At 40.8% G+C, this 26,228-nt stretch overlaps 1 protein-coding gene across 9 annotated transcripts in view; it reads left to right on the forward strand.

Moving 5' to 3' along the window:
* Positions 1–26,228, forward strand: part of HECW2 (HECT, C2 and WW domain containing E3 ubiquitin protein ligase 2) — a 220,328-nt gene that overhangs the window by 159,925 nt on the left and 34,175 nt on the right. For all 9 annotated transcript variants that reach the window (XM_089519540.1, XM_089519531.1, XM_089519538.1 and 6 more), the window contains 5 exons: positions 8,373–8,507; positions 12,437–12,539; positions 15,590–15,686; positions 18,450–18,533; positions 20,103–20,212. In XM_089519540.1, coding sequence (XP_089375666.1) covers positions 8,373–8,507; positions 12,437–12,539; positions 15,590–15,686; positions 18,450–18,533; positions 20,103–20,212 — 529 coding nt within the window. The remainder of the gene's footprint in view (positions 1–8,372; positions 8,508–12,436; positions 12,540–15,589; positions 15,687–18,449; positions 18,534–20,102; positions 20,213–26,228) is intronic.

A 26,228-nucleotide genomic window follows, 5' to 3' on the forward strand; every position in this document is an offset into this window, starting at 1 on the left:
CCCGGGGGTGGCGGACCTATTCGAATGGTCCACCCTCGAAGGCTGATGGAACCCAAAAGGTTCCAAGAAGCCCTAGAGGGGTATATGGTTGGAAATGACGGCGACTCTGTTGATGCCCTGACTGGTATCTGGGATACCGGTCTTTCTAGGGCTATACACAGTATCGCTCCCAAGCGCCCTCTTAGGCCTGCTTCCAAATGTAAGCCCTGGTATACGGAAGACCTCCGGGCGCGGAAGCGGGTTCTGTGACGGCTAGAGCATCGCTGGCGGAAACACCTACGCTTAGCCGACAAGGCTCTCCTAGACAGCCTTTTGGAGGACTACGGAGAGGCGATACGGGCAGCTATGAATTCGTTCTATGGTGCTCGTATCGCGTCCGCAGAGTCGCGTCCGGCAGAGTTGTTCAGGGTAGTCAGGGAGCTAACTCAGCTCCCTCCTGCCCCGAACCAGATCCTTGAACCTTCTAAGGCCTGTTGTGACCAATTTAACAACTTCTTCGCGGATAAAACCTCTCGGATAAGCGAAGGTCTTGAAGCCAGCATTAGAGCAGAACCTAGAGCAGAGGTATCCAGAGCTTCCGTGGACTCAGTTATACTGGATCAGTTTGAGTCGGTTAGTACCGAGGATGTGGACAGGATCCTTCAAAGTGTTAGGAAGACGACTTGCTCTCTCGATCCCTGTCCCTCATGGCTAGCGGCACAGGGGGGACCGGTTGTGACCTCACTGTTACACCGGGTTATTAATACATCTTTGAGGGATGGGCAATTTCCATCTAAATTGAAATTGGCCATAGTAAAACCTTTGTTAAAAAAGCCCTCCCTTGACCCCCTGTTGCATAACAATTATCGGCCAGTTTCGCTATTGCCATTTCTGGGGAAGGTGATCGAGAGGGCGGTTGCTCTCCAGCTTCAATCGATCCTGGATGAAACGGATTATCTAGACCCATTTCAAACCGGCTTTCGGGCGGGCTACGGGGTTGAGACTGCCATGGTCGCCTTGGTCGATGATCTCCGTCTGGGCATGGACAGGGGAAGCGTGTCCCTGTTAGTGCTCTTGGACATCTCAGCGGCTTTCGATACCATAGACCATGGTATCCTTCTGGAGCGCCTGGTAGAGGTGGGAATCGGGGGCACTGTGCTTCAGTGGTTCCGGTCCTACCTCTCTGGGAGGTTCCAGATGGTGCAGCTGGGGGACGTGTGCTCCAATAAGAGGGCCCTTACATCTGGGGTCCCTCAAGGAGCCATTCTGTCCCCTATGCTATTTAACATTTACATGAAACCGCTGGGAGAGATCATCCGGAGACATGGGGCGCGGGGTTATCAGTACGCTGATGACACCCAAATAGTCTTCTCTATGCCTCCGACTGATGCAGTGACCGGGGATGGCATCTCTCCTCTTGTGGCCTGCTTGGAGTCGGTAATGGGCTGGATGAGGGAAAACAGACTCAGCCTGAATCCAGAGAAAACGGAAGTACTTGTGATAGGCTCTCCTGGTCCAGGGACGGCGGTAATTCCACCTGTCCTGAACGGGGTCACGCTCCCCGTGAAGGACTTGGTACGCAGTCTGGGGGTGCTCCTTGACTCGTCGCTCCACCTCACATCTCAGGTGGATGCGACAGTCAGGAGCACCTGTTATCAGCTTCGGCGGATACGCCAGCTGCGTCCCTACCTGGGCCGGAAGGACCTTGAAACTGTTGTACATGCTCTGGTAACCTCTCGCTTGGATTTCTGCAATGCGCTCTACATGGGGCAACCCTTGTATCATACCCGGAAGCTGCAATTAGTGCAGAATATGGCAGCTTGACTGGTCACTAATACATCTAGGGCCAGTCATATAACCCCAGTGCTTAAAGACCTGCACTGGCTGCCTATTCGCTTCCGGGCGCAATACAAGGTGTTGCTCGTTACCTATAAAGCCCTAAATGGCTTGGGCCCAGGGTATCTGATGGACCGCCTCTCCCCATACAATCCGCCCCGCACCCTCAGATCATCGGGGCAGCAACTTCTAAGAGTTCCGGAGGCCAGATTAGCTTCTACTTCTAGGAGAGCCTTTACGATCTCGGCCCCCAGCCTCTGGAACTCGCTGCCAATGGAGCTCCGCACAGCCACCTCCCTACCCCAATTTAAGAAGGGGTTGAAAACTTATTTATTCAAACAAGCCTACCCCTGAATACCTCCTCCTGAATATGTACTCTCCTTCCCCCCCCCCCCCTTCCCTCTGCCAGTATCAGACCGGCACGAGGTTGTAATACTTTTAATATGTTAGATTTTGTTGTGATAGGGTTTTTTAATATATTGTACTGTTTGGATGCTTATTGTATTGTATTGTTGACCTTGTTGTACACCGCCCTGATTGAAGAAGGGCGGTATAAAAATAAAACTTTTATTTTTTATTTATTATTATATCCACCAAATTTCCACTTTAATTTCTTTTTTATTTATTTAATTTCAGCTTTGTTTATTCTAACAATTTGTCAAATACATTTATAATATTGATTGTTATTTTCCTGCACCTCAGCTATCCACAGTCTTTCCAAGTTAACTGTTTGAAAATAGAAGGAGACTTACAGGAACATTCATTGGGTCATGGAGTCCTCACCTGATAGGCCACCAGACTTCCCTTCTCATAGGGAGGCTGTAAAATAAACCACATCCTCCCATATCCCCCTGGAAGTGACACTAATTAGAAGGGAAAGGGGGTTATGTCTTGTGCAGACTGCCCAGCCCATGTTGTAATTTCAACATTTTTTCCAATTGCAACATTGGAGGTTATTTCAGTAATGGCAGATCATGGAGGGCTGCACAGAACCCCTTGGGGGCTACATGCAGATAACACATTGTACACTCCTAAATGCACAATGTATAGACCACTGATGAAAGGAAAGACAGCAGTGTCTTGCAGTTTTACAGAGGCACTACACAAGTGGCTGGGTCTTCTTTTGTGTTTGTCATTTAGATCTAGGGAAGAATTCTAGGGAACCAGGTATCTACATTTTGGCCCACTTATGCTTGTTCATTGTCTTAGCAGGTGCTGCAAATAGTGCGCACATGTGGATGCATCTGTGCATACTGTGTTCATAGATTTGCTCAATACAAGCATTTGTGTTTGAATAGTTACATTGCCCATCTCAGTAAAATGTGAAACTTGTCCAAACCAAAATACCCTGTTCCTTTTCCCAGATGGCTACACCCTTGTCCTGTGGCCACTGGTAGATATAAAATTAGGCCATTTAAAAAAAAAAAAATCATGCTTCAACTCCATTTCCAGCTGTGGTGCCATTGTCCAGATTAGCTCAAAGCTTTGAAGCTCCAGTGACTTTCCTTTTCTCTAATGAAGCTTCAAAGCGGCAATTCTGGGTTTCATTATGTGGTAGACTGCTACCGGCTGGCCTCAAAGCACTTGTGCTTAACAAGATATGATTGCATTCATTTAGTGTAATCGTTAAGCATCTTTCCTGTTTAAGTGTATGGCATAAACGAGTGTTACACGCTTTGCTAAATTGCAGCGTAAGAATACGAATTGTGCATATACAGCATTGTTCAGATGGAAACATTTGTTTCCCCGCCAGTCAAACTTGCACTGAATTTATCTTTGAAGTTATATGCTTGATTTAGAGTTCATATGATTAAAATTTTAGCCTTTGGGAGGCCTGTGCTCTGCTCTAAATGCACTAATTTGAATTACATAGAAGAGATACCAAGCAGATTCATAAACCAGTTAAGCAAGACCGCTTGAAGTAAACTGGACTGAACAGGATCTGAATATAAAGACTCTGGTATAATTGGGTGAATGACACAAATGGCTGGATCTAACCTCACTCGAAACAGGCTCCCCAAAACAGCTGTTTCAGCTCCCAAGATTTTAACTAAACTAATTTTCTTGTGATTTTCACATTTCAAGTTCACCTGTTGATTCTCCTCTGGTCACAGACACATACAATGCTTACTCGCTACAGTCAAGATCTAATTGATATTGTCATGGAAGGATGCAGTTCTAAGTACTTCGTGCATTTTTCTGTTGCTTGCAAGATTGTAAGTGCTATGGGGTTTCATTAAAATATCAGGCGTCTACTCAGTATGCCAGAATAAAAGCATGATAACAATAGCAAGTTTTCACATGTCTCATGGTCCAAATTAATAGGTAAACACAGATGACAAATATAGTACGTGTGAAAATGAGGAAAGTCTGTCCATTTGTTTAACATGTGCTATACACAGCTACACTCGTGGCTGAGACTGGTTTTGCAGTACTCTACAGTTCTTGTCACTCCATGTCTGGCCTGTTGCTGTGGTGTGGAGACACTACTCTTTTCCCATCCGTGCATTGTTGCATGCAGCATTTTATCATAGCTTGCTATTTTGTTCACAAATGTTGTTACTGTTGTTGTTGTTAACTACCTTTAAGTTGATCTCAACCCATGGCAACCCCATGGATGAGACCTCTCCAAGACTCCCTGTCCTCCACTGCTCTGCTTTGTTCCTGTAACTTCACACTTATGACCTCCTTAATAGAGTCCATCCATCTAGCATGCAGCCTTCCTCTCTTTCTACTTCCCTCCACCTTTCCTAGCATTGTTTTTTCTAGTGAGTCATGGCTTCTCATGATGTGACCAAATTACGACAGTTTCCGTTTAGTCATCTTGGCTTCCAGGGAGATTTATGGCTTGATCTGTTCTAGGAGCCATTTATTTGTCTTTTTTGGCTGTCCACAGCACTCTTCTCCAGCACCACATCTCAAATGAATGTAGAACATGTACATTCTACAGCTGTAGGATTTTTTTTCTTGATAGGTTTATAAAAATTGACTTTAATGTCCAAAAGAGCTTTTAATATCATCCTCATTTGTTTCTTTGTTTCACGAGGAATGTATTTGCTTGTGCAGATCAGAAATACTACTATAAACAAATAGAGAAATGCTTTTAAAAGTCACTTTCATGTTTAGTAAACATCCCTGTTATCCATATGACCTGACTTTGGAGGCCATGCTTTGTTCGATGTTGTGTAAGCAGATTTCTTCTAGAAGCATGAACTCCCCTCCTTTCTATCCTATGCACATGCCCAAAGAATCTGCTCTAGGGTGTTCTCCAAGCCTCCAGAAAACATTTGTGTGAAACACAGGAACTGTCCTGTTCTGAGTCAGATCTATAACCCAGTACAGTTGTCCCTTGGTATCCATGGAGGATCTGTTCCGGACCCCCTCATGGATATCAAAATTCGCAAATATTCAAGTCCCACTGACCTCAATGGTGGCATGTGCATGCAGCCTCACTGTCATTGGGGACAATGGGACAAGTCTTCCTTCCTTCCTTCCTCCCTCCCTCCCTCCCTGTGCGAGGCTTCTGTCCCAGGTGGTGGGCTCCAGAATAATACTGAACCACCTGAACACATTGAGTTTTATCAGATTTCAAAACCTAAGTCGGGTCAGGCTGCTTAGTACTTGAATGGGAGACCACTAAGGAATCTCGGGAATCTTCAGGTTGGGTGAGGAAAGAATCCTGTCTGAGCGGCATTTCATCCGCTCAGAGCTGACAATACTGAGCTAAACCAATGGTCTCATTCAGTGTTGGCATCTTCCTATTTCCTGTGAGCGTATAGCTCTGCCAGAAGGAGGAGAACGGTTTTCATTGGCTGAAGTCTTTACATCTATGGACAAAAATGATTGGATTTCACATCCTGGAAGCAGACGGTGGAGGAAACACACAAATATATCCAAACATTAATTAAATAAAAACAGCACATAATAACTCCTGAAGACCTGGAGTCTACCAGACAGTGGATTTCAGAATATACAAACCATTATGAACTATAAAGTGATGCCAGCTGGAGAAGATGGGAGGATGGGTGGTGGAAGCCGCCCCTGAAACACTGGCTGGCACTGAGACCAATCCCCACTTTTATCCTGCATGGCTAGATTGGAGGAAGGTTTCCCCTCTGGCATCCACTGCAGAGATAGCCTGCCCTCATTGGCTGGCTGCTGGGAAGGAGATGCTGGGAGGTTGGGGTTAACACAAAGGCTTTCAGAGAAGAAATTTCATCACCAGAAAGTAAATGGCGGCCAATCCTGCCCCTGCTCATTCTGCAGCCAACAAATGGGTCCCAATCAGGTCTGAGACCCATACTTCTCTAAGCAAAGTACAGTATCATCCAAAACCTACAAAACAGTGATGCCTTTATTGGGCCAACCAAAATGCACATTATACATGTTGCAAGCTTTCAAAGCTCCACTGGCTTCTTCATCAGGCAAAGGTGTTAAAAATGATACAGATGAAAGAAAGAAAGAAATGATATATTTTAATAGCCCTAGTCCTGTATTTGTCAAGATGTTGTGGTTGCTATCCTCTGTTAAGATGGTATGGAAATATATTCATGCAGGTGGGCCCCTCCTCCTTCTGGCCACCTCTGAATATGTTCTCCAAGCAAGGTTACAGTGCTATTTTGTGCATCTCTTTCAGTTATCTCTTTAAAAACCAGATTTTCTTTGTGGTTTTGACAACTTCTTTACTTCTCATTCACCACTGTAACGGAAGACTGACATACCTTAGTACAGGGGTAGGCAACCTTTTTGAGCCAGGGGCCGGGTTGCTGTCCCTCAGACAACTGGGGGGCTGAAGCCAAAAAATAAATAATTAAATAATTTTAAAAAATTAAATATATAAATAAACCAGGACAAATGTAGGACAAAATTTTCAAATGGAAGACACTTTTTTAAAAAAATGGAGGACATGCGAAAAAATTTGCTGATTTTTTTAAAAATGTTAATATAAATGCATGTTTCTGAGGCTTCTATAGACAATTGCCCCCCAAACGCCCCGGCGGCAATCGGCGGCAGGACTGGGCTGGGGCCGGTCCCAAGGCCTCGCCGGGCCGCATCCGGCCCACGGGCCGCAGGTTGCCTACCCCTGCCTTAGTACGTTAATTTCTTTCTTTCTTTCTTTCTTTCTTTCTTTCTTTCTTTCTCTTTCTTTTCTTTCTCTCTCTCTCTCTCTCCTCCCACACTCTCTTTTGTTCATCCCTCATTGTAGGACATAAGCTCTTTGAAGACAGGGACCTACTTTTTGTCTATGGGCCTCCATGATGAGATCTGTGCGCACACTAAAAGGGTTAGCTGAGTGACTGGATGAGTAAATGACCTAAAACAATGGAGAGGCTCATGGCAGCTTACAAACTAACACATTAATTATGTCAGAGGCTTTCTTAGACTAAATGTTTCTGAATCCTCAAGGGTGAAGTGTCAGTTTCTTGAAATAGTTTTACCTGTTTTTAATCACATAATGCAAGTTTCTAAAGTAGATCAAGTTGTTAAGTCAAATTCCGAAGCGTTCTTAACCTGGAAACAGAATCAAAGTGTGCACCTACAAGTAAACAGGCTTGTGAATGGCTGCTGCTTCACTGGCAGAAGATCATTTCATCATGTCCTTTCTGTATGTAAAGATTTTCTGGTTTAGTCAAGTGTGCAGCTGCTCCTCTTGGCACTCTTGCATTTTTAAATCTGCTTTTGGATTCCACATCTTTTTTGGTTACCCATATTGTGTGTGTGTGTGTGTGTGTGTGTGTGTGTGTGTGTGTGTGTGTGTTTAAAGAAAGAAGTTGTTTCTTTAGTTGGTCTACCTAGAATAGCCCTACGCAGATTTCACCAGGCATGCTTCAACCTGTAATCATATTGTGCCGTGGAACTTAATCAGATGTTTCACATGTATACTCGCCCATTTGTGGTTGTAATTATATAGCAAGCAGTTGGGGTTGTGTGTCTTCTTTTAAAATGTATGTCAGTTTTAAAAATGTTTTTTTAATGAGAATCACTTGTGTTATCCTTCCCAGATATAAGTGAAACCAAAGACCTATAGGTGAGGATTTGACTACCTGTTTTGAATGAATGTGTGACATTTTGCTTTCCTCATCTTCCCCACTGCTAAGAAAAGAGCCTTATCTTTTTCAGTAGGCTTTGTGCAACTTTTTTCTTGCCTGCTCTCAATCTCCATCCCACACTCACCATTTGTGAAGGCACTCAATGGCCTTTGGTCACTTGTTCAAGCCCTCTCCTTTTAGACACATTTATTGTTCCTGTACGTGACTCTGGAGAAGCATCATGCCTGTGAGAATCTTAATTGTATTTTAAAGCACTTCCTAGTGTTAATCCTGTATTGCCAAACCCAAAAATACATGAAACCCAAGAGTTCCCCCGTTGTCTGGTAAAGCTCAGAGTGCAGCAGTTGTTAGACCTGGGACTTCCTGCATATTTAACCACCCGATGCTTTGCTTCTCACAAATATAGGTTGTGCAGGAAGACATGCTGTGAGAAATACCCACAATAACAGTGAGAAAAGAGAAGTAATACAGTGTGCTTTCTTTTCTTGTCTTACCCTGCTTTACTAGGCTTTTTTTGTTGACCACAATTCCCGCACTACTACGTTCATCGACCCACGGCTTCCTTTGCAGAGCAGCAGGCCAACCAACGTGTTGGTCCACCGGCAACATTTGACGAGGCAGCGTAGCCACAGTGCTGGTGAGGTAAGCCTGCACCGGCCTCTATGTTTGCATGTGTGCATTAGCCAGTCAAGATTACAGGCTGATGAGTTTTTCATAGTTCTCTTTTATAGTCATGATTGTCACTTCCATTATTTTGCCTGATTCATATTGCTTCTTTCAGCTCCCAGAAGCCTTTGTCATCTTAACCGATAATCTGGGATTCTGGGAGCTAATATCCAAAACACCTGGAAGAGTTTAGGAATCACTGAGTTAGGAGATAAACAAAATCAACATATCCCTGAATGGGGATTTGAACCTGGGCCTCCTTTCCTATGCAAGCCACATTTTTAGCCTAGGAGAGCAATGGTGAAGTAGACTAGGAAATGTGATGTAAAGTCACTTCTGGTTCTGGTACCTGGCCCCCCTCCCTCCCAAAATGCCATCTTTTTTGTTGAAAAATCAGCCAAAATTGTGTAAATATGAGGGGGAGCTTCAGGGATCTCTGAGTAGGGATGGGCTTCAAAGCTACAAAACTGGGTCTCAGGGATGACGTTTTCCCATCTTTGCCCTGGTGATTACATAATATTAGCTCAGAAAGTCAGTAAATCATTTCTTTCATTGGACCAGTTTTTGAAACCAAACTTCGGGAAGTTACTGTCTAGATTACAACTCCTGGAATCCAGTGGCCAGCACAGTCAATGGGGATTGTGGGAGTTGTACTCTGAAAGCAACTTTGCTCAGTGCTTTTTAAAAGGTAATAATCCATTTCCTATTGAATTGATTAAAGCTGATGCCATACTGCAGAATTAATGCAGTTTGACACCTCTTTAATGGTTAAGGCTGCTTCCTATGGAATCCCGAGATCTGTAGTTTGTTGTGGCATCAGAGCACTCTGACAGAAAAGGTTAAACATCTCACAAAACTACAAATCCCAGATTTCTATAGCATTTACTCACAGCAGTTAAAGTGGTATGAAACTGCATTAATTCTGCAGTGTAGATGTGGCCTAAGATTGCAACCTATGCTGTAAGATGCTGGGAAGCTATTCAGACATAGCAGCCCATAGGAGTGCTAGCTGAAGGGTTGCAGGTGTCCTCAGGTGGATACATGTACTGACACTAGGATACTACCTTCCATGAGTCAAATCATTGGTCCATCTAGCTTAGTGCTGTGTGGTTGACAGAGGCTTCCAGGTTTTAAAGCATGGAGTCTTTCCCCTCCACATCTGTGTAATTGAACCTGAGACCTTTGGATGTAAAGCATGTACTCTACCATTGAACTACAGCTCTTTCCAAGAGCTGACAATGCATCTTGGTATCTCTTATCTTGAGGTCAGAAGGCTCTAATCTCAAGAAGTGTGTTATAGTTGCCTTCTACCTTCCTAGCGATTTTAGCAAAGGTAGATGTTGCCTGTGAAGTTGACTGAGCCTGGCATGGAAAACTAAATACGTAAACATTTGAACTGCAGTGATTACCTATCACACATATCCAAGGTGACAAATTGCAGGAGGCCTCAGTTGCACCTGGTCATAAAGCAGTGTGTGTTAGGTGGTGGCCTAAGAGTCAGCTGGATTCAGGTTGTACCAGCTTTGCAAAAGCAGCCTGACCTTTGAACTAACAATTTTATCTTTTGTAAAATGCCCTTGTCAGCTTCCCTTTATACCACTGGAGGGCCCTTGCATGCAGATAGACTCACAGAACAATAGCAACATAAACAGCAGCCTGCTTTTCACACCCCGCCTTTTGAGATGCCTATCTGTTTCAAGCCTTAGCAAAGGGTGTACTGCCAGTCAAAAGGTTGATGGGTGTTGGGTGTGAAGGAGTTCATGTTTAATTCTGGTGAGGAGATCAGATCTGTGCTCATCACTGCAGTGTCAGAATTTACTTAATACTGTTGGCAAGTGTATTTATTTGATACGTATATATTTATTGGTTTTTAATCTTTTAGGGGCTGAAAGCATACTTCTTGACTTAGTTAAGCTGATCCACATACACTCTCCTGCTACAGCTAAATATATTAAATGTCACAATGCCAGAGAACTGGTTAAAAGTTTAGAAAACTTTTGCTATCAGAAAGGAGTCAGGCTGAAATGAAACTTCTAACATAAAGCAGATTATTAGTAATTAACAAATATTTGCAGGGTGTCCATTTCTTTAAACAAAGGGTAGAGCTAAATAGCCTAAAGACACCAGATCCCATTTGATCTAGGAAGCTCAGCAGAGTCAGCTCTGGTTAGCATTCAGGTTGGAAACTGCCAACGAATACCAGGTGCTGCATGCTATATTTCAGAGAAGGAACTGGCAAAACCACCTCTGAGTATTCCTTGCCTAAGAAAGCCCTGTAAAATTCTTGGGGTCGCCAGAAGTTGACACGTGACTTGAAGGCACATACACGCACACTGCTCTTTCTTGGCCAAGACATTTACTCTGTTATCACACACACATTGGTTTGTATCCAGTGGGGTGATCTGCTAAATGAAAGACATCCACATGCAGAATAGATGCACCTCCCCTTGTAAGCCCATTTGCTTATGCCCCTCTAGTCTAACGTAGTCTAACGGAGAATTGAGTGACTTTCCAGAGCTGTGTGAGAAACTCTGGGGATGGGGACAAGAGGAGGGTAGAAGAGAAAAAAATCCTATAGTCTGAGTTGAAATCCTTTGCATGCAGTATTGGATGTACCCATTTGTTCAGCTGTAAGTCCTGTTGATTTCACTGGGCCTTACATCCTAATTAGTGTTCTTGGTTTCAAAGCCTGAAGGAGGGCTACTTTCCATAAATGGGAGAAAACATGTGAAGGACGTGAAGCTAGCAGTACTTGCATTTCCATTTCCTGGCACAAATTCCAGAAGGAGATGTTCTTTCCTTTTTTTTCCCCAAAAAAGAAACTTCTCCACTGCTCAAGAATGTACAAATCTAGCTTTGGGTGTCTCCCAGTATTTTTTGCTTCTTTGCGGTTCTTTAAAGCTGGTTCAATCTGAGTTTGATCTATTTCAAAGAAGTTGGAATTTGTAGGGGTATAGTCTGTTGCTTGGGTAAAGATTTCCTGGTATGCATGATTCTCTCACTGAGAGGAAATAGAGTGCAGTGAGCATATTAAAAGGATATGCTAAAAAGCTGTAGTTTGTGCCACAAATGAACAAAGACCCACTGGAGCCAGAAAATTGCAGAAGTAAAGGTTGTTCTTGAAAAGTAGGCTGCACCCACTTTGGGACAGTTGTACGAATTCCCTATGAGACTCAAGTTATATACAGCAGTAAATGTTTTTATTACAACTTCTGCAAAGTTTAATAAAGTTTAGAACAGCTGAGGGTATGTGACTTTATTGGCTGTTTATCCTTGTGCCTATCACATGCTGTTTTTTTTCCAAGCTTTGGTGAGAACTTCGAGCTTGTACCAGTTTGTAGTGAGAGTTATAACTCCTCTGTGAAGATTTTTAATTAGTAAGACACATAATGAAATAAATGTATTTGAAACTTAGAGACAAAAGGTACAGAACATATCTGGGAAGTAGAAGAGTGTTACATTCCCATGCAACCTTTCCTAACCTGGTCCCTCTGGATGTATTGGACTAGGACTTCACCACCATCACCAGCCAGCATGGCCACTGGCTATGCTGGCTGTGGTTGATGGGCATTGTAGTCCAGTAGCTCTGGAGAATGCCTGGATGGGGAGGTCTGCTAATATTTGCACCTGTAAATGCACGTAAATGGATAGTGTTGCCAATTAACTTAGCATTTTTAATCTTCTGAGACTATCTCAATTTTTATGGTGTATTATAAGAGATAGAGTTTCTTCTTGATTTTGTGATTTAAAAAAAACCTGCCTGCTATATGACATGAAAAATAAAGGATAAAAATTCTCAGATAAAAAAAGCCAATAAGATTTTTTAGAAGGGCCATAGATGAGGTGGAATCTCATTCTAGGGGACAAGTTTTGGATACCAAATTAATTATTACTTTCTTTTTCAGGTAGGGGAAGATTCTCGCCATTCAGGACCCCCTGTTTTGCCACGGCCATCAAGCACATTCAATACAGTCAGCAGGGCTCAGTACCAGGACATGGTTCCTGTGGGTATGTCTGTGCTGTATGGTCTCTTCAGAGTAGCATGCTTTGCTTGTGTTTTGCATGTAAGGGTTGTATTTTACACCACAGTGTATTCTGCTCATTACCTTTTTCCTGGATAAAATATGTACCAAAATATTAGCTGATTCGGAAATAAAAATAAGAACAATCAAATGGGGTAGCACAATTTGAAGTTGTCACATGGCCAATTTGGGGTGAAATATATGTTGTGAAGCTCAAAAGGTGGTTCATGTCTACCTGGCATGAACTCTAGGCATTAAAAGTTAGCACATAGAAATAATGACTTTGACCTCTCCCCTTGGGTTGGTAATGAGGTTACTAAATATGCTTTCAGTGTTGCCTATGAGTGAAGTAGTTCTTTGATTTTGCGCTTGGTGATCCTTTTTGTCATGGGAATTCAGCTTGCATACCATAGAGTTGCAGAGCACCCTGTAAGATGTAAGAGTTCCTGTGGTGAGGGCCACTTGGTGACCTTTCCACAGGAGTTGAGAGAAAACAGAATGGGATAACGGGATAAAGCTGAAATGTCTACAAGGATTGTGGGAGTTATATCACCTCCCAATTATTATTATTTATTATTATTATTATTATTATTATTATTATTATATTTATTTATATCCTGCCTTCTTCCCAAGACAGGGAGTCAAGTTAAAACAGTATGAAACATTAAAAATACAAAGTTTAAAAAGCAATTAAACAATTCAAATGATTAAAACATTACATTATTAAAATTTAAAACTCTTTAAAACAAAAAGCAATACCCATGTCAATATGCTGGCGGCATGAAAATGTTTTCATCTGCCATTGAAAAGAAAGCAAAGATGGAACTATCCTGGCCTTTCTAGAGAGAGAGTTCCAGAGCTTGGGAGCAGCCACTGAGAAAGCTCTCTCTCTTGTTCCCACCAAACACACCTGAGAGGGTGGTGGGACAGAGAGAAGGTTTTCTCCAGATGATCTCAACACTCTAGTGGACTCATACAGGGAGATACAGTCCTTCAAATAATCTGGACTGAAGCCAAATAGAGTTTTATAAGTCAAAACCAGCACTTTGAATTGTGTCTGGAAATGGATTGGCAGCTGTTGCAACAAAGGAGTTGTAAGCTCCCTGTAGCCAGCTCCAGTTAACAGCCTGGCTGCAGCTCTTTGGATTAGCTGGAGTTTCTGAGCACTTTTCAAAGGCAGCCCCACGTAGAGCGCATTACAGTAATCCAAATGGGATGTAACCAAGGCATGTACCACTGTGGCCAGATCTGACTTCTCCAGGAATGGGTGCAGTGATACCGGGGCTTCCTGACTCGGCGCTAAATCCAGAAGTACCACCAAATTATGAACCTGAGTTTTCAGGGAAAATGTAACCCCATCTAACACAGGCTATTCCTGGATCTGTCTTTCGACTAATCAGGAGCACTTCTGTCTTGTCTGGATTAAGCTTCAATTTGTTCGCCCTCCCAACCACTGGGAGGGCGAACACACAGCTGGGAATGTAGTTCACTTTTTAAAGTTAAAGCCATGTTTCATGAAGGAAGCCTTCTAGTAGGTTGGATGGTAAAACCTCAGTTTAACATAGCAGTTAAAAAAAAAAAGGTACAGGAGAACACATTGTTTTAAAAGGTACTGGAAGGAGTGGAGGGTGAAGGACTGACAACTGCAGTGTGTCTTCTGCATTTGTACCAAGTGCTAGGTAAGCCACTTTAGAGGGAATGTGGATCAGTTTCAAAGCATGGCAGGCATTCCCCATGTGCCTTGTTTTCAAGTGGAAGATCCTACTTAAAAGTTGAGTTTTTTTGCTCCACCACCATGTCATTCAGTTTTCATGGTTCAACAGGAAGGGTGTCATGGCTGTTGGCTTTGGAGGTAGCAATGCATCCCCTAGACATTGCCCCACTACTTAAAAACACACAACACAAAAGGGGATAGGAATGGGAAAAGAAAAGCCAGAAAAAATACAACCATCCTTCAGTGCTTAAATGCAAATCAGATGGTCCATTGTTTAATAATCCTCATTGGTCTACTTTTGTGTGCAGGAATAGTTTATAAAAACGGAAGTTTAACAGTTTAATATAACATTTGCACGTTGTTTCTGTGCAAAGTGCTTGATTGTGTCAGATAGAAGTATAAGAACTGGTTGGTTGGTTGGTTTCCATATAATACCATTCACTCCAGTATCAGTGTTGCCTTTTAATGAGTTAAGTTGTCTTGGAAACTGCTTATGCACTTGATTCTTACACATGACAAAACCCATTTGCTTCAGTCATGGTGATTCGTGGCTTTCAAGAACAGAAGTTTATTCACTGAGTTCAGCAGCTGTCACATTGTGGGGAAGACACCCACAGCCCATTAACCTGATGGAGTGTCTAGATGTTTGTTCAGCAGGACTGTTTCTTGACAGGCACTTCTGATTTAAACTTCTGTTGCTGCCCATTTCTTCAGCACTGCTTACAGGAGTTCTTTGAAAAGGCTACACTACTGAAAATCCTACTATGGGGTGGCTACTATGCTTTTTCATTGAGGTATACCTTGGGACTCATAATGTGATTCTTCGTGTTTGTGTGCTTATCTTTCTTACAGCATAGTTTAACTGGGTTTTCTTTTTAGAGATGTTGAACATGCATTCGTGAGATTAGCACTCAGTAAAAACAAACAAATCTGTTCAGAATCCCTTGTTTGACTGTGGTTCTTTCCACAACAAACACCACTGTTGCAAGTATTTTACTATGAGGATGAGCCACTAAGGATGATGTCATAGGCATCAGTTGGATGGTGCTCAGCAATAACATTGCCAAGTGTATCATATGTTCCTCCACCTACTTCCCAAGTTAAGCAACAGTTCCTTGCTTTTGAGGATGTGTGTAGTGCTCAAGCTTCACCTGGACTGGCAACAACAAATCACAAAACCTAGTAAAATTGTCTCCATGAAAAAAGGGACTACTTCAGAAAAAGCATCTCTGTAAGGCACTCAGGATTTGAACCTGAAACTCCTGAAGGAAATGATCAGTAGTTTTACATTTTCACCAAGACACTCTTTGTTCTATTTTCAGCTTACAATGATAAAATTGTTGCATTTCTGCGACAACCCAATATCTTCGAAATTCTACAGGAACGACAGCCAGATCTTACCAGAAATCATTCACTCAGGTGAGCACAGTATTGGCCTTTCCTCTCCATCACTGAAGTTCTTAATTAGTGCAGTTTCAGTGTTAAACAAAATATAGACTCCATTCAGATGTAGCAACAATCATTAAGTTTATTGTTAGCTGCTTATGCTTCAGTTCAGTGTACTCCTCCCCCTCCTTTCCTCTGATGTGGCTGCAAGGACAGCAAGCTTTTGCTTTTGTTCTCAGTTAAGTTCAGTTTAATGCTACATCTGAACTTCAGTTTATCTTCACATTGGTTGAGCCAAGTGAGTTTCACAAACCAATATTTAAACTGGGGTTATTTTGGCAAACCATAGTGAAGACTAAATGTGGTTTGTCCAGGTTTGAACATAATGTTAAATTGTACTTAATGCAGTGAACAAGGAGCCCCATCTGTATACCTCTTACTGAGTAGTTGTACATGCTAACTGGTAATCTAACTGTGGAAAGTATAAGACAACTGTGGAAATGTAGACTGGAGCGATATCTGGGCAGGGATCAACCGCAGTCCCTTCAACAACCAACAACCCATTCAGCAGTGGCAACTAAAGTGTGCCCAGGAGGGGCATGTGTGAATGAATGTTCATGCTGTTCCCATCGAGCCTGCATTTGGCAGCAGGAACTGTTACTGATCTGTGATGACGGGGAAGGAACAGTGAAACCAACAATAGCTACACAATTCTCTTTCAGCAGTATGAATTTTTTAGAAGTATTTGAGTGTGATGAACAATAACACCACAGCTAACAAAGATGAGAAATAAAACAAGAAGGCATATATTTGCATGAAGCCTAAATTATAAAAATTGTGACTTAATCTTTTTTTTAAAAACAAAAGCATAATGGAATAACTCCTTTATACTTTATAAGACTCCTTTATAAGACAGAAGCAGTATAAATGTCTATTAAAAGACATGTTAGAAGGGAGTATATCAGATTCTGAAATAAATTGAAATACTGCTAATGAGGGTAACACCTCCACAAAAACCAACTCTGGTGAATTTGACACTATTTTAACTGCCATGGCTTGATACTATGATATTCTGGGATTTGCAGTTTTGTGAGCTATTTAGCCTTCTCTGTCAGAGAGCTCTAGTGGCACAACAAACTACAAATTCCAGGGTTACATAGGATGGAGCCATCACAGTTAAAGCAGTGTCAAATTGCTTTATTGCTGCACTGTGACAGCAACCTCTGCCATTTCATTGCGAAATGGTGGTGCTTGAGTTCTCAGAGGCTGTGCGTAAAGGACACATTCTCTAACAGGTATGGCCTTAGTGACAGCCTGGATGTCTGCTGTCCAAGGACCAGCCAAACCATTACATAAAGATTTCGTCACAAGACCTTTGACTGCTGAAACAGTGTAGAACTATTGCAGTCTGCATTGGTAGAGGGACTAGGGATGTACATGTACAGTGGGCCCTTGTTATTCACTGGGGTTCATTGCTAAAAAGCAAACCTTCATTTTGCCATTTTATATAACAGACACCATTTTACTGTGCCATTGTATTTAATGGGATTTGAGCATCCACAGATTTAGGTATCCATGTTTCTGGAAACAAACCCTAATGAATAACAAGGGCCCACTGTACTTGTATATATTAATCTTTCCAAGCCATGGTTGATTCAATCCACAGATAAAAAAAAAAATCTGTGGATGCAGAGGGCAAATTGTATATCTTAATGTTCTTCATCCTCTCAGGCATGAATGAATAATTCTCCCTGCTGGATGAGAACATGAAGATTTCTGTGCACTTTGTATTTTAGAAAGTATTATTCTGTGTAGAAACAACATGTTTTCTGCACAGAAGTATATGTTGTTTTTCTTTGCAGAAATACAGTTTCTGTGCAGAAGTATTAATGGATTTTGCACAGATGAATACTTCCCAAAGTTCAAAGACATTCAGTAGCCTCACAGCTTCCTGCATTCTTCATAGTGGAGTTTCCTAACAATCAGAAAAGTCCTTACTCAGCTGAGAAACAAGAGTAATTAAGTTTATTTGTGTAGCATATGCCACTAGAAACAGAACAATAGAAATGAAGATTGTTTCCATCCCTAGGTAGGTATGAGCTGAACTAGGTAGCTACTGGCTGAACCAACATGAAATATTGGAACTTGGAGATAATGAATGCAGACAGAAAGAGAAACAATAACAAATGGTGTAAATAAGACAAAGCCTTTGGTTCAATTTATAGATTTAAAGGACTAAGGGTTGTTTAAATATTAATTACAACAAGAAATTGTTTAAATGAGACAGAGATTTGTGGCAAGTTTTAGCCTTGAAGAACTAAGAAACGATTAAATATATTTCTATATAGAAATTCACAGGATTCCCTTGACATTTGGTCTATGCAAGTAGGGAGAGAGCAGGTGTATGTATTTAAATGATTCTCTTTAGGAATAGCAACCTCCTTCTCCAGGGCTTGTGCTGGTACTTCTTGAAATTCAGGGCCACAGCTAGCATTAACTCGAAAGATTGATTTTCATTGGTCAGCTACCTGAAGCAGCTTGAGCATCTGAGCACTTGAAGGCAAGAGAGGAGGAAAAAAATTCTTCTGAATGTATTAGTTAGTTAGGGGGTGTAAATGCATTAGTGTTCAGATGGGATTGATTGCAAGATTCTTTCATTCATTCAGATACTGAGTAGAATGTTGGAAAATGGTGTCTCAAATACAGAGAGATTGTGTAGAGTTCTGCTTGATATATCCAGTGTTTTTCCTTGCTACCCTGGTATACATTAGTAGAACAGTTTATCTGCATCAATAGGGAGAAGATCCAGTTTATTCGGACTGAAGGGACCCCAGGGCTGGTGCGCTTATCCAGTGATGCAGACCTTGTCATGTTACTAAGGTAAGTCCTGCCGTTCTGCAATGAATTGGGTATGTAATCTTTACCTTTTATTGCACTGGCATATACATGTGACCTAATACAGTGACCTTTGTAATCTCAGCCATCATTCTTTGAAATACAGCTAGGGGAGCTGCAGCAGGGAATGTAGATGATGGAATTATCCATGCTAAATTTTGAGCTTACTTACATTCAAGGTTTTCTTTGAAAAATAGTAATAATGGGTCAACCCAGAGAGTCTTAAATTGGCCCTGAATAACCACATGATAATTTGTCTAATGTTACACCCACATATATGCATGCATACATAATATATACTATATGTATAATATAACATAATATGATAGCCTCTCTCTGTGTATGTGCAGATAGACCACATACATACATAAATATATATACATATATATAGTAGAAAAAACACAATGTATTCACATACTAAGCTGGTGTTTACCTCAGCATTCTTTTTGTATTGTTACCCTTCCCCCTTCATCCTTCTTTGTCTACATGTAGTTTCTTTCTCCATGACATAGATTTTCTCTCTCCCCTTTTCCAGAGTTACGAGTGTGATTTTTGTGTGTTTTCTTTTTAATTGAAAATGCTATATTGGATACTGATCAAAACCCAGAAATGTTTGCAGTGCAAGGAAAGAGTTGGAGCATACACTGGGAACTGACTAGACACTGATTTAAGAGAAAACTGCAAAGTGTATATGGTATTTTTTAAAATAGTGACATTAGCTATTTCAGTTAAGTCTGTTAGGTTGAAAGGTGGGTAGCCACAAAAACATGAGGGGAGAGAAAGATGCTATATTGCAAAAGAAGGAATAGGATATTGGTTACGAGGATCCAGAATGCAAAGCTACGTTTTCCCTTGGAAGGGGAACATGGTTTGATAGACTCTAGGAAATGGAGTGCAGCTATGACCCCAAGGATATGTTGTGCACTTTCCTTGTATGAAGACCTGTGTATCCTTCAACTTCTTCATTCCCTTTCTCTTGTTTTCTTTTTATTTACTGCTGGATTGTAAGTTCTGCAGGGCAAGGACCTGGCCTCCTGTGTTCTATAGAGCAAGCCAGTAACAATAATGATAGCAACAAATTTTGGGGGTAAAGATGGTATATAAATATACTAAATCACCAACTAAATAATGTTCATGGGTATAATAACACAGGATTGCTTAAAAAGTGGATACGCAAGAGCATAGTTGTATAGGGTTTAGTCAAGCTCCCTCCTTTGTGAAAGATTATAAAACAATTCTTGGTTTGTTTTTTAAAAGTGTTGCTTTTTCCATCTTTTGGGGGGGGAAGTATTTACAATGACTTATAATGTGCAGGTATGCGTTACCTTCTTTTTAAACGATATGAAGTTTCTGGCATTAGGATTCCTTCTGCTATTGTGTCCATTGGAAATACAGAAGACCAATTAAAGGAGCCACTCCTATTGTGTTTATAATGGAATGATTTATATTTGTAGTGGTTTGGAAATGCAGGACATTGATTTTAACGAAAGCATGAATGGTGTGGCTTCAAAGAAATCAGCAAATGTATCTTATTTTTGCCAATTTCTCTCCTAGCTTATTTGAAGAGGAAATAATGTCATATGTACCACCACATGCCTTACTTCACCCCAGTTATTGCCAGTCACCACGAGGCTCCCCAGTATCCTCTCCTCAAAACTCTCCAGGTAAGCCTTGTTGCAATGGCCTGCAAAGATTTTAGAAAATAAACTGGCTAGGATCATCCTATTTTCACAGGATCCCTTCTGAGAATAAGTAGAAAGAGAATGCTTTCATTGTTAAGTCCATGCTAATTCTGTGTTTGATATCATAGACTTCTCAATAGCCTTTCTCAAAAGCAGTTTGACACCCTTCATAGCGGTAAAAATATTCCCAAGTAGAAGAGTTTTAAACATATTCAGAGTGTCTCACTTTATTGAATAATTTTACAAATGCTATAGTTTTCTGCCAAGTAGTACTGGAAAGACTAAAAAATGGAAGGAGGACATGGTAGTGTTCTCACATATTCCTTACACTGTAGAACTGCAAAAAATGTGGGCCATGGTATCTTTTCTACATTAGTGGAGGATGATGGCCCAGGATTAGAATATATTTATAAGGACACCAATTAATTTAACCCTGATGGCGCAGTGGTTAAATGCCTGTACTGCAGCCATTCACTCAAAACCACAAGGTTGCGAGTTCAAGACCAGCAAAAGGGCCCAAGCTCGACTCAGGCTTGCATCCTTCCGAGGAGGGAGCTAAAATGAGTACCCAGACTGTTGGGGGCAAATTAGCTTACTTGCTAATTAGCTTACTTGCTGTTCACCGCTATGACCTTTGGAATAGCGGTATATAAATAAAACAAATTATTATTATTATTATTATTATTATTATTATTAATTTATCAACATAACATTATACTGTGGGTTCTGACATCTCCTTTAATATGGTCTTGGGGTGGTGGGTGTAATTTACAAATTGTTTCACTGCTTTAAACAGGGGAACAGTAAGGACCTGTTGTGCTCTTGGTGTTAGATTAGCTGTGTTAGCAGTACAATATGAACAGGAATATTTTCTCTTCCTTTTTTCTCCATTTTATCTACTTTTTCTTTAAAAATAACTACAAAGTGAATTGTGAAGATTTTACATCTAACATAATTTTGAGAAGGGAATGATAAAGTATTGAGGGGTGTTTTGTTTTGTTTTGAAAATAGGTAATAATTTCTCTAGGCCCACGGCCTTATGCTTCCCTAGCATTCCCCCCCCCCCCAACAGAATGAGGAGTCTTCTATTAGTTCTCTGATTTCTTACATAATTAGGATTAATTTATAGGTTTAAATATGAATGATTCATAAATCATTGGAATCATGAACTCTGGTTTCTGTCTGAACAACTTTACCTGTCTGTCTGTCAGGGATCATATCCCGGATGTTAAATGTTGACCACAGAACAATTTGCTCCATCAGGCTGCTTTACACTCCCATTTGGATAACATCAATACCATAAAATTACTCTTTAGTTATCTCTAAAATGCATACATATAGACAGCTAGAGGTATCGTGTGTATAGAGCTTTTGTAAAAATATCTTTCCGTTCTTTTGTTATTCTTAAGGAAGGAATAATTTGCTCTAATTGCCCCAGAGATTTTTTGACAGTGACAGCTGATCTGTAATAAAGACCTGCCATGTGTTGAGGGGATAATTTAGGGGTATTTTATGAAATGGGAGGAAATGTATTCAAATGCCAGTTGTCATATTAAGTTGTTAACCAGGTCTGAATAACAGCAATACAAGTAAGAACTAGTTGAAGTATGTAGAGGATTCATCTGTGGCAACAATCTCCAGCTATAGATCTTCTAAAAATGTTGGGGAGAATATCTCTTAAACATAAAATCTGTGCTCTTGTGGCTGTCTGTTCTTTGTGCTTTAATAACAATAAAATAAAATATGAGATATCAAAAATTACAATGTTGTAATGTACTTGCTCTGTATCAGGCGTGTGCAACTTCTGCAGCCCTATATTTGGGTATATCGTTGCTTTGTATATTGAGGCAACTTTTGCAGCTGCAGGGTTAAATATCACCTTTCAGAATCTGACACCATCACTGCTAGATTTGCTGAAGCTGCAAAAAGTTACCCTTTCCCTCCTGACATCAAAGCAAGGGGTTTGCTGCAGGCACACCTTCCTTCCCAGGCTAATGACACTCCAAGAAGCCTGAAAACAAGCCTCATGTGGCAGCTGTGACTTAGTTAGAAAGGCTAACAGTGCTTCTGGGAGATGCAATCAAACCAAATGTTAAATGATGTCAGTAGTAGGAAAAAAGAGATTGCATATATATACACTGGTGTATGATAGCTACCTTGGGGTGCATCTACACTGTAGATATAATGCAGTTTGACACCACTGTAGCTCCACTCTGTGGAATCCAGAGATCTGTAGTTTTGCAAGGTTTTTAGCTATGTCTGCTAAAGCATGCTTGTGCCTCCCAAAACTACAAATCCCAGAATTCCTTAGGATGGAGCCATGGTAGTTGAAGTGGTGTCAAGCTGCATTATTTCTGCAATGCAAATGCACCCTTCATCGCCACTCTTCTGGCAAAAGGTGGGGTGTACCTTTAGTCTTGACAGTATCGACATGATGCTGAGAGTCGGACACACTATGTTGTTATTCTTAGCAACATCATACCTCAGTTGTACTTTTGCCCTATAATGCCTGTTATATAGTCTGCCCTGTCATTTTAAGGCTCCATGTATCCCTTGCTCATGGTGTGCAGTTTATCCCTGCCTGTGTGTGTGTGTGTATGTGTGTGTGTGTGTATTCATTTATATGCCACCTTTCTCCTGGAGTGGTAACCAAGGTGGCTCAAAAAAAAAATTATTAAACTATATTTTTAAATCAATTAAAATCCATTACATTAAAATCATTTAAAAGGCAGAAAATTCTCCAAACCCTACTTTATCAGTCAGAAAAAAGTAGTATGTGATATACAAACAAGTGGTTTGAGAAGAATGAACTCCCTGCCAAACTACTTTCAGCGCTCTCAAAAACCATTGTCTACATTTAGCCATACAATGCAATCCTAGGCATGCTTATTCAGAAGTTAGTCCCCTTGATTTCAATGGGACTTCCTTCCTGATAAGTGTGCATCACAATACACCCTGAATCTGTTTCAGTTTTTTCCTTTTTTCAAGTTAGCTAGTTTATTTATATGCTATTTTATCACAGAAGACTGCATCACGTGGCTTAGAGTAAACCCCAACATGTCAGGCACATTATATCTGAAGAGGAAAATATTAATACGTGAATGTGTTTATGTTTATATAAGGCCGACTCTACATGTTTGGCCACCGTAGGCGAGAAATATTTTGGCACCCCTGTCGCCCCCCATAATTATTTTCACCCCTTGATTTCCGCTGTTTCGTTTGTTAAAGTTAAACTTGACATAAAACTTAGGTTCCAAGCTCTCATCATAGTATTGAGAATTAGTCAAAAAGCCAATTAGCCAATTACAGGTTAAAGACGTTTTTAATGCTGTGACATTTGGAACGGCGTTTCAATAAATGATTTCTGAATACGTAATGATAAAAGGCATAGAATACAGGGTGGTTGTGCACCCCCCCCATCCCTTAAGATAATGTAATAATAAATAGAATACTCACCTAAACTAACTAAAACTTCCTCTTTACTTAGTTTAATACTTGTTGTAAGAATGTAACACAGTATGAAACGTTCTAGGCAAACATTCAAAATCAAACACAAACACTGCAACACTATGCATGATAACTACCAAAAATGCAAAACACAAAAACAGACTGATTTGTTTGTTGTAAACAGTAAACTCAAGATGACTGGCGACTCGCGTGGCAGCAAGGGTAAGGCAGGTGGGCGGCGAGAGGAGAGGGGGCTGTTGACCTAGAGGTTACATTCAAGGTGCATGCAGAAGGCGGATGATGTACCATGTGACCGTACCACGGACACAGTGGGGCACACATTTATGTTTTGGTCATTGTACAAAGAAACCATCATACGTAAAAGCTTGCTTTTATGTCACTTGCTGTAATGAGTTTTCACTTTAATATTGTTAAATCACGCAAAAAATATATATAGAAAAAAGCTGCCACACTGCCCCTAAATTTTGCTGCCCTAGGCAGCTGCCTAATTCACTTATATGCATGAGCCAGCCCTGCGTAAATAATAATTGTAGGTTAATAATAATAATAATAATAATAATAATAATAATATGTTTTATTTTTATACCGCTTTTCCGAGGTGATCAAAGCAGTTCACAGAATCATTTAAAAACTTACACATCATAAAAACAACCTCATAAAACCAATAAAAACCGAACAACATGCAATAAAGACAAGCAAGAAGGCGGTCGGGAGGAGGGCTTGTCTTCTTTGCGGGCGGAGGCCTGTTGTCGCTGGCCTGCTTCTCTCCCCCTCAAGATGGCGGTCGGGAGGAGGGCTTGTCTTCTTTGCAGGCTTAGGCCTGTTGTCGCTGGCCTGCTTCTCTCCCCCTCAAGATGGCGGTCGGGAGGAGGGCTTGTCTTCTTTGCAGGCTTAGGCCTGTTGTCGCTGGCCTGCTTCTCTCCCCCTCAAGATGGCGGTCGGGAGGAGGGCTTAAATCCAATTGTTAGTCCCAACTAGGGGAGACAATAAATCAGTGGGAGTTGTATAAGCATTGTCTTGTCATAATGCAATGAGTTTATTATAGTTTGAACTAGAAGTTGGATTTAACCACCCTAGGTTTTTGTCCTTGCTACTCTGTCCCCACTCTCATTGCCAAGATGAAGAGACTAGTCTTCTTTTCCGTCATCATTTCCTCTCTTGCACCCTCCTCTTAATCCATTCAGCTATCCACTCGTTCCATTTCGCAGGGTGTCATTTCTTTTTATCTATACTAGAGATAGATAAGACTAGAAAATTAATTGCCACAAAGTCAGTGCTTTATAATTTTGATTTCGCTTGTTCTCTCACATAGAATTTTTCTTGAGGTTTCTACTTTGGATGTGCATCATGCTATTAATATATGCAAGCCATTCATTAAGAAATTAAGTATCATTTTGCTATGTAGCTGTTAACATTTTACATTTGATTACATTTTAGAAGTTTTAAACATTAGACATCCATACAACAGGACATTTATACAAATGAATTGAAATTGAGACATCCAGGACAGTATTATAAAAGTTTAAAATGTACCCTCTCTGAGCACCCATGTTAGAATGTATTGAAGGCTTCTTTCTGTCTAATCTTTACAGTGAGATAGGGTTAAAATACAATTTCCTGTAAAGATGATAGTCCTTGTGGTTCATTTACCTGTTTTGCTTGCAAGATTGCATTAACCAGTGGATGTGGGTGATTTGTCACACACAGGTCTGCTTTGAGAGACATTAAGTCTTGAAATTAGCTGTTAAAGCTAAGCATGAGTTTCGTTATGTGTCATTTTATACTAGAAGCAGAAAGTGCATTTCTGAGAGCACAAGTGACAATTACATTATTTGTAATTTTTAACATTTCCACCATTGACTAAAAGCATACTAAATCAACTCAGATGCAAATCTTAAAAAGAATGCTACTTTTCTAGCAGTGCAATCTTGAATATATCTATTCCTCAATAAGTTTAACTGAATGGGACTTTAAATGCCCATTAAAAGTGTGTAGTGGATTACCCCTGAAGCATTTTAGAATAGCTTTGTGTATCTGTGATAGCAGTCCAGTAGCGTTTACATCTGACTAGGCATGCATAGGATTATATTGCTGGAAAAGTAGCATCCTGTTTAAAATGGAATTGTACTTTCCCACTTCTTTTGCAATTTCCCCTTATTACAGAAAATCCATTAAGGAGGAGTGTGTGTGTATTTAAGTTGCAGATATATTGTTAATTGTATGTGCTCTGTTTCATTCAGAAATGTGTATTCAAATGTGTTCTTTGAGTAAACAAAAGCATTACTTGTGAAATTCAAGCCTGATTTATGAACTCATGTCTTTCATTTTTTCTTTCTTATGAGCAAGAAAGAATTTACAGTTGTTTTTCCTTTAGCTACATTAACACATTTCACATGGTATGCTTGTACAAAGCAAAAGTTCTCTTTTCCTGTTCTGTACCAATCTTAGGTTCTTTTACTAATCAATAAAAGTTTGAGACTACTCGCTCAGTGCAGTAGTATTGGACTGACTTCAGTCTTCTGTGGTTTCT

The sequence above is a fragment of the Sceloporus occidentalis genome, unplaced genomic scaffold (assembly GCF_023333645.1).
Source record: "Sceloporus occidentalis isolate IW3139 unplaced genomic scaffold, rSceOcc1.0.p SCAF_4, whole genome shotgun sequence".
NCBI lineage: Eukaryota > Metazoa > Chordata > Lepidosauria > Squamata > Phrynosomatidae > Sceloporus > Sceloporus occidentalis.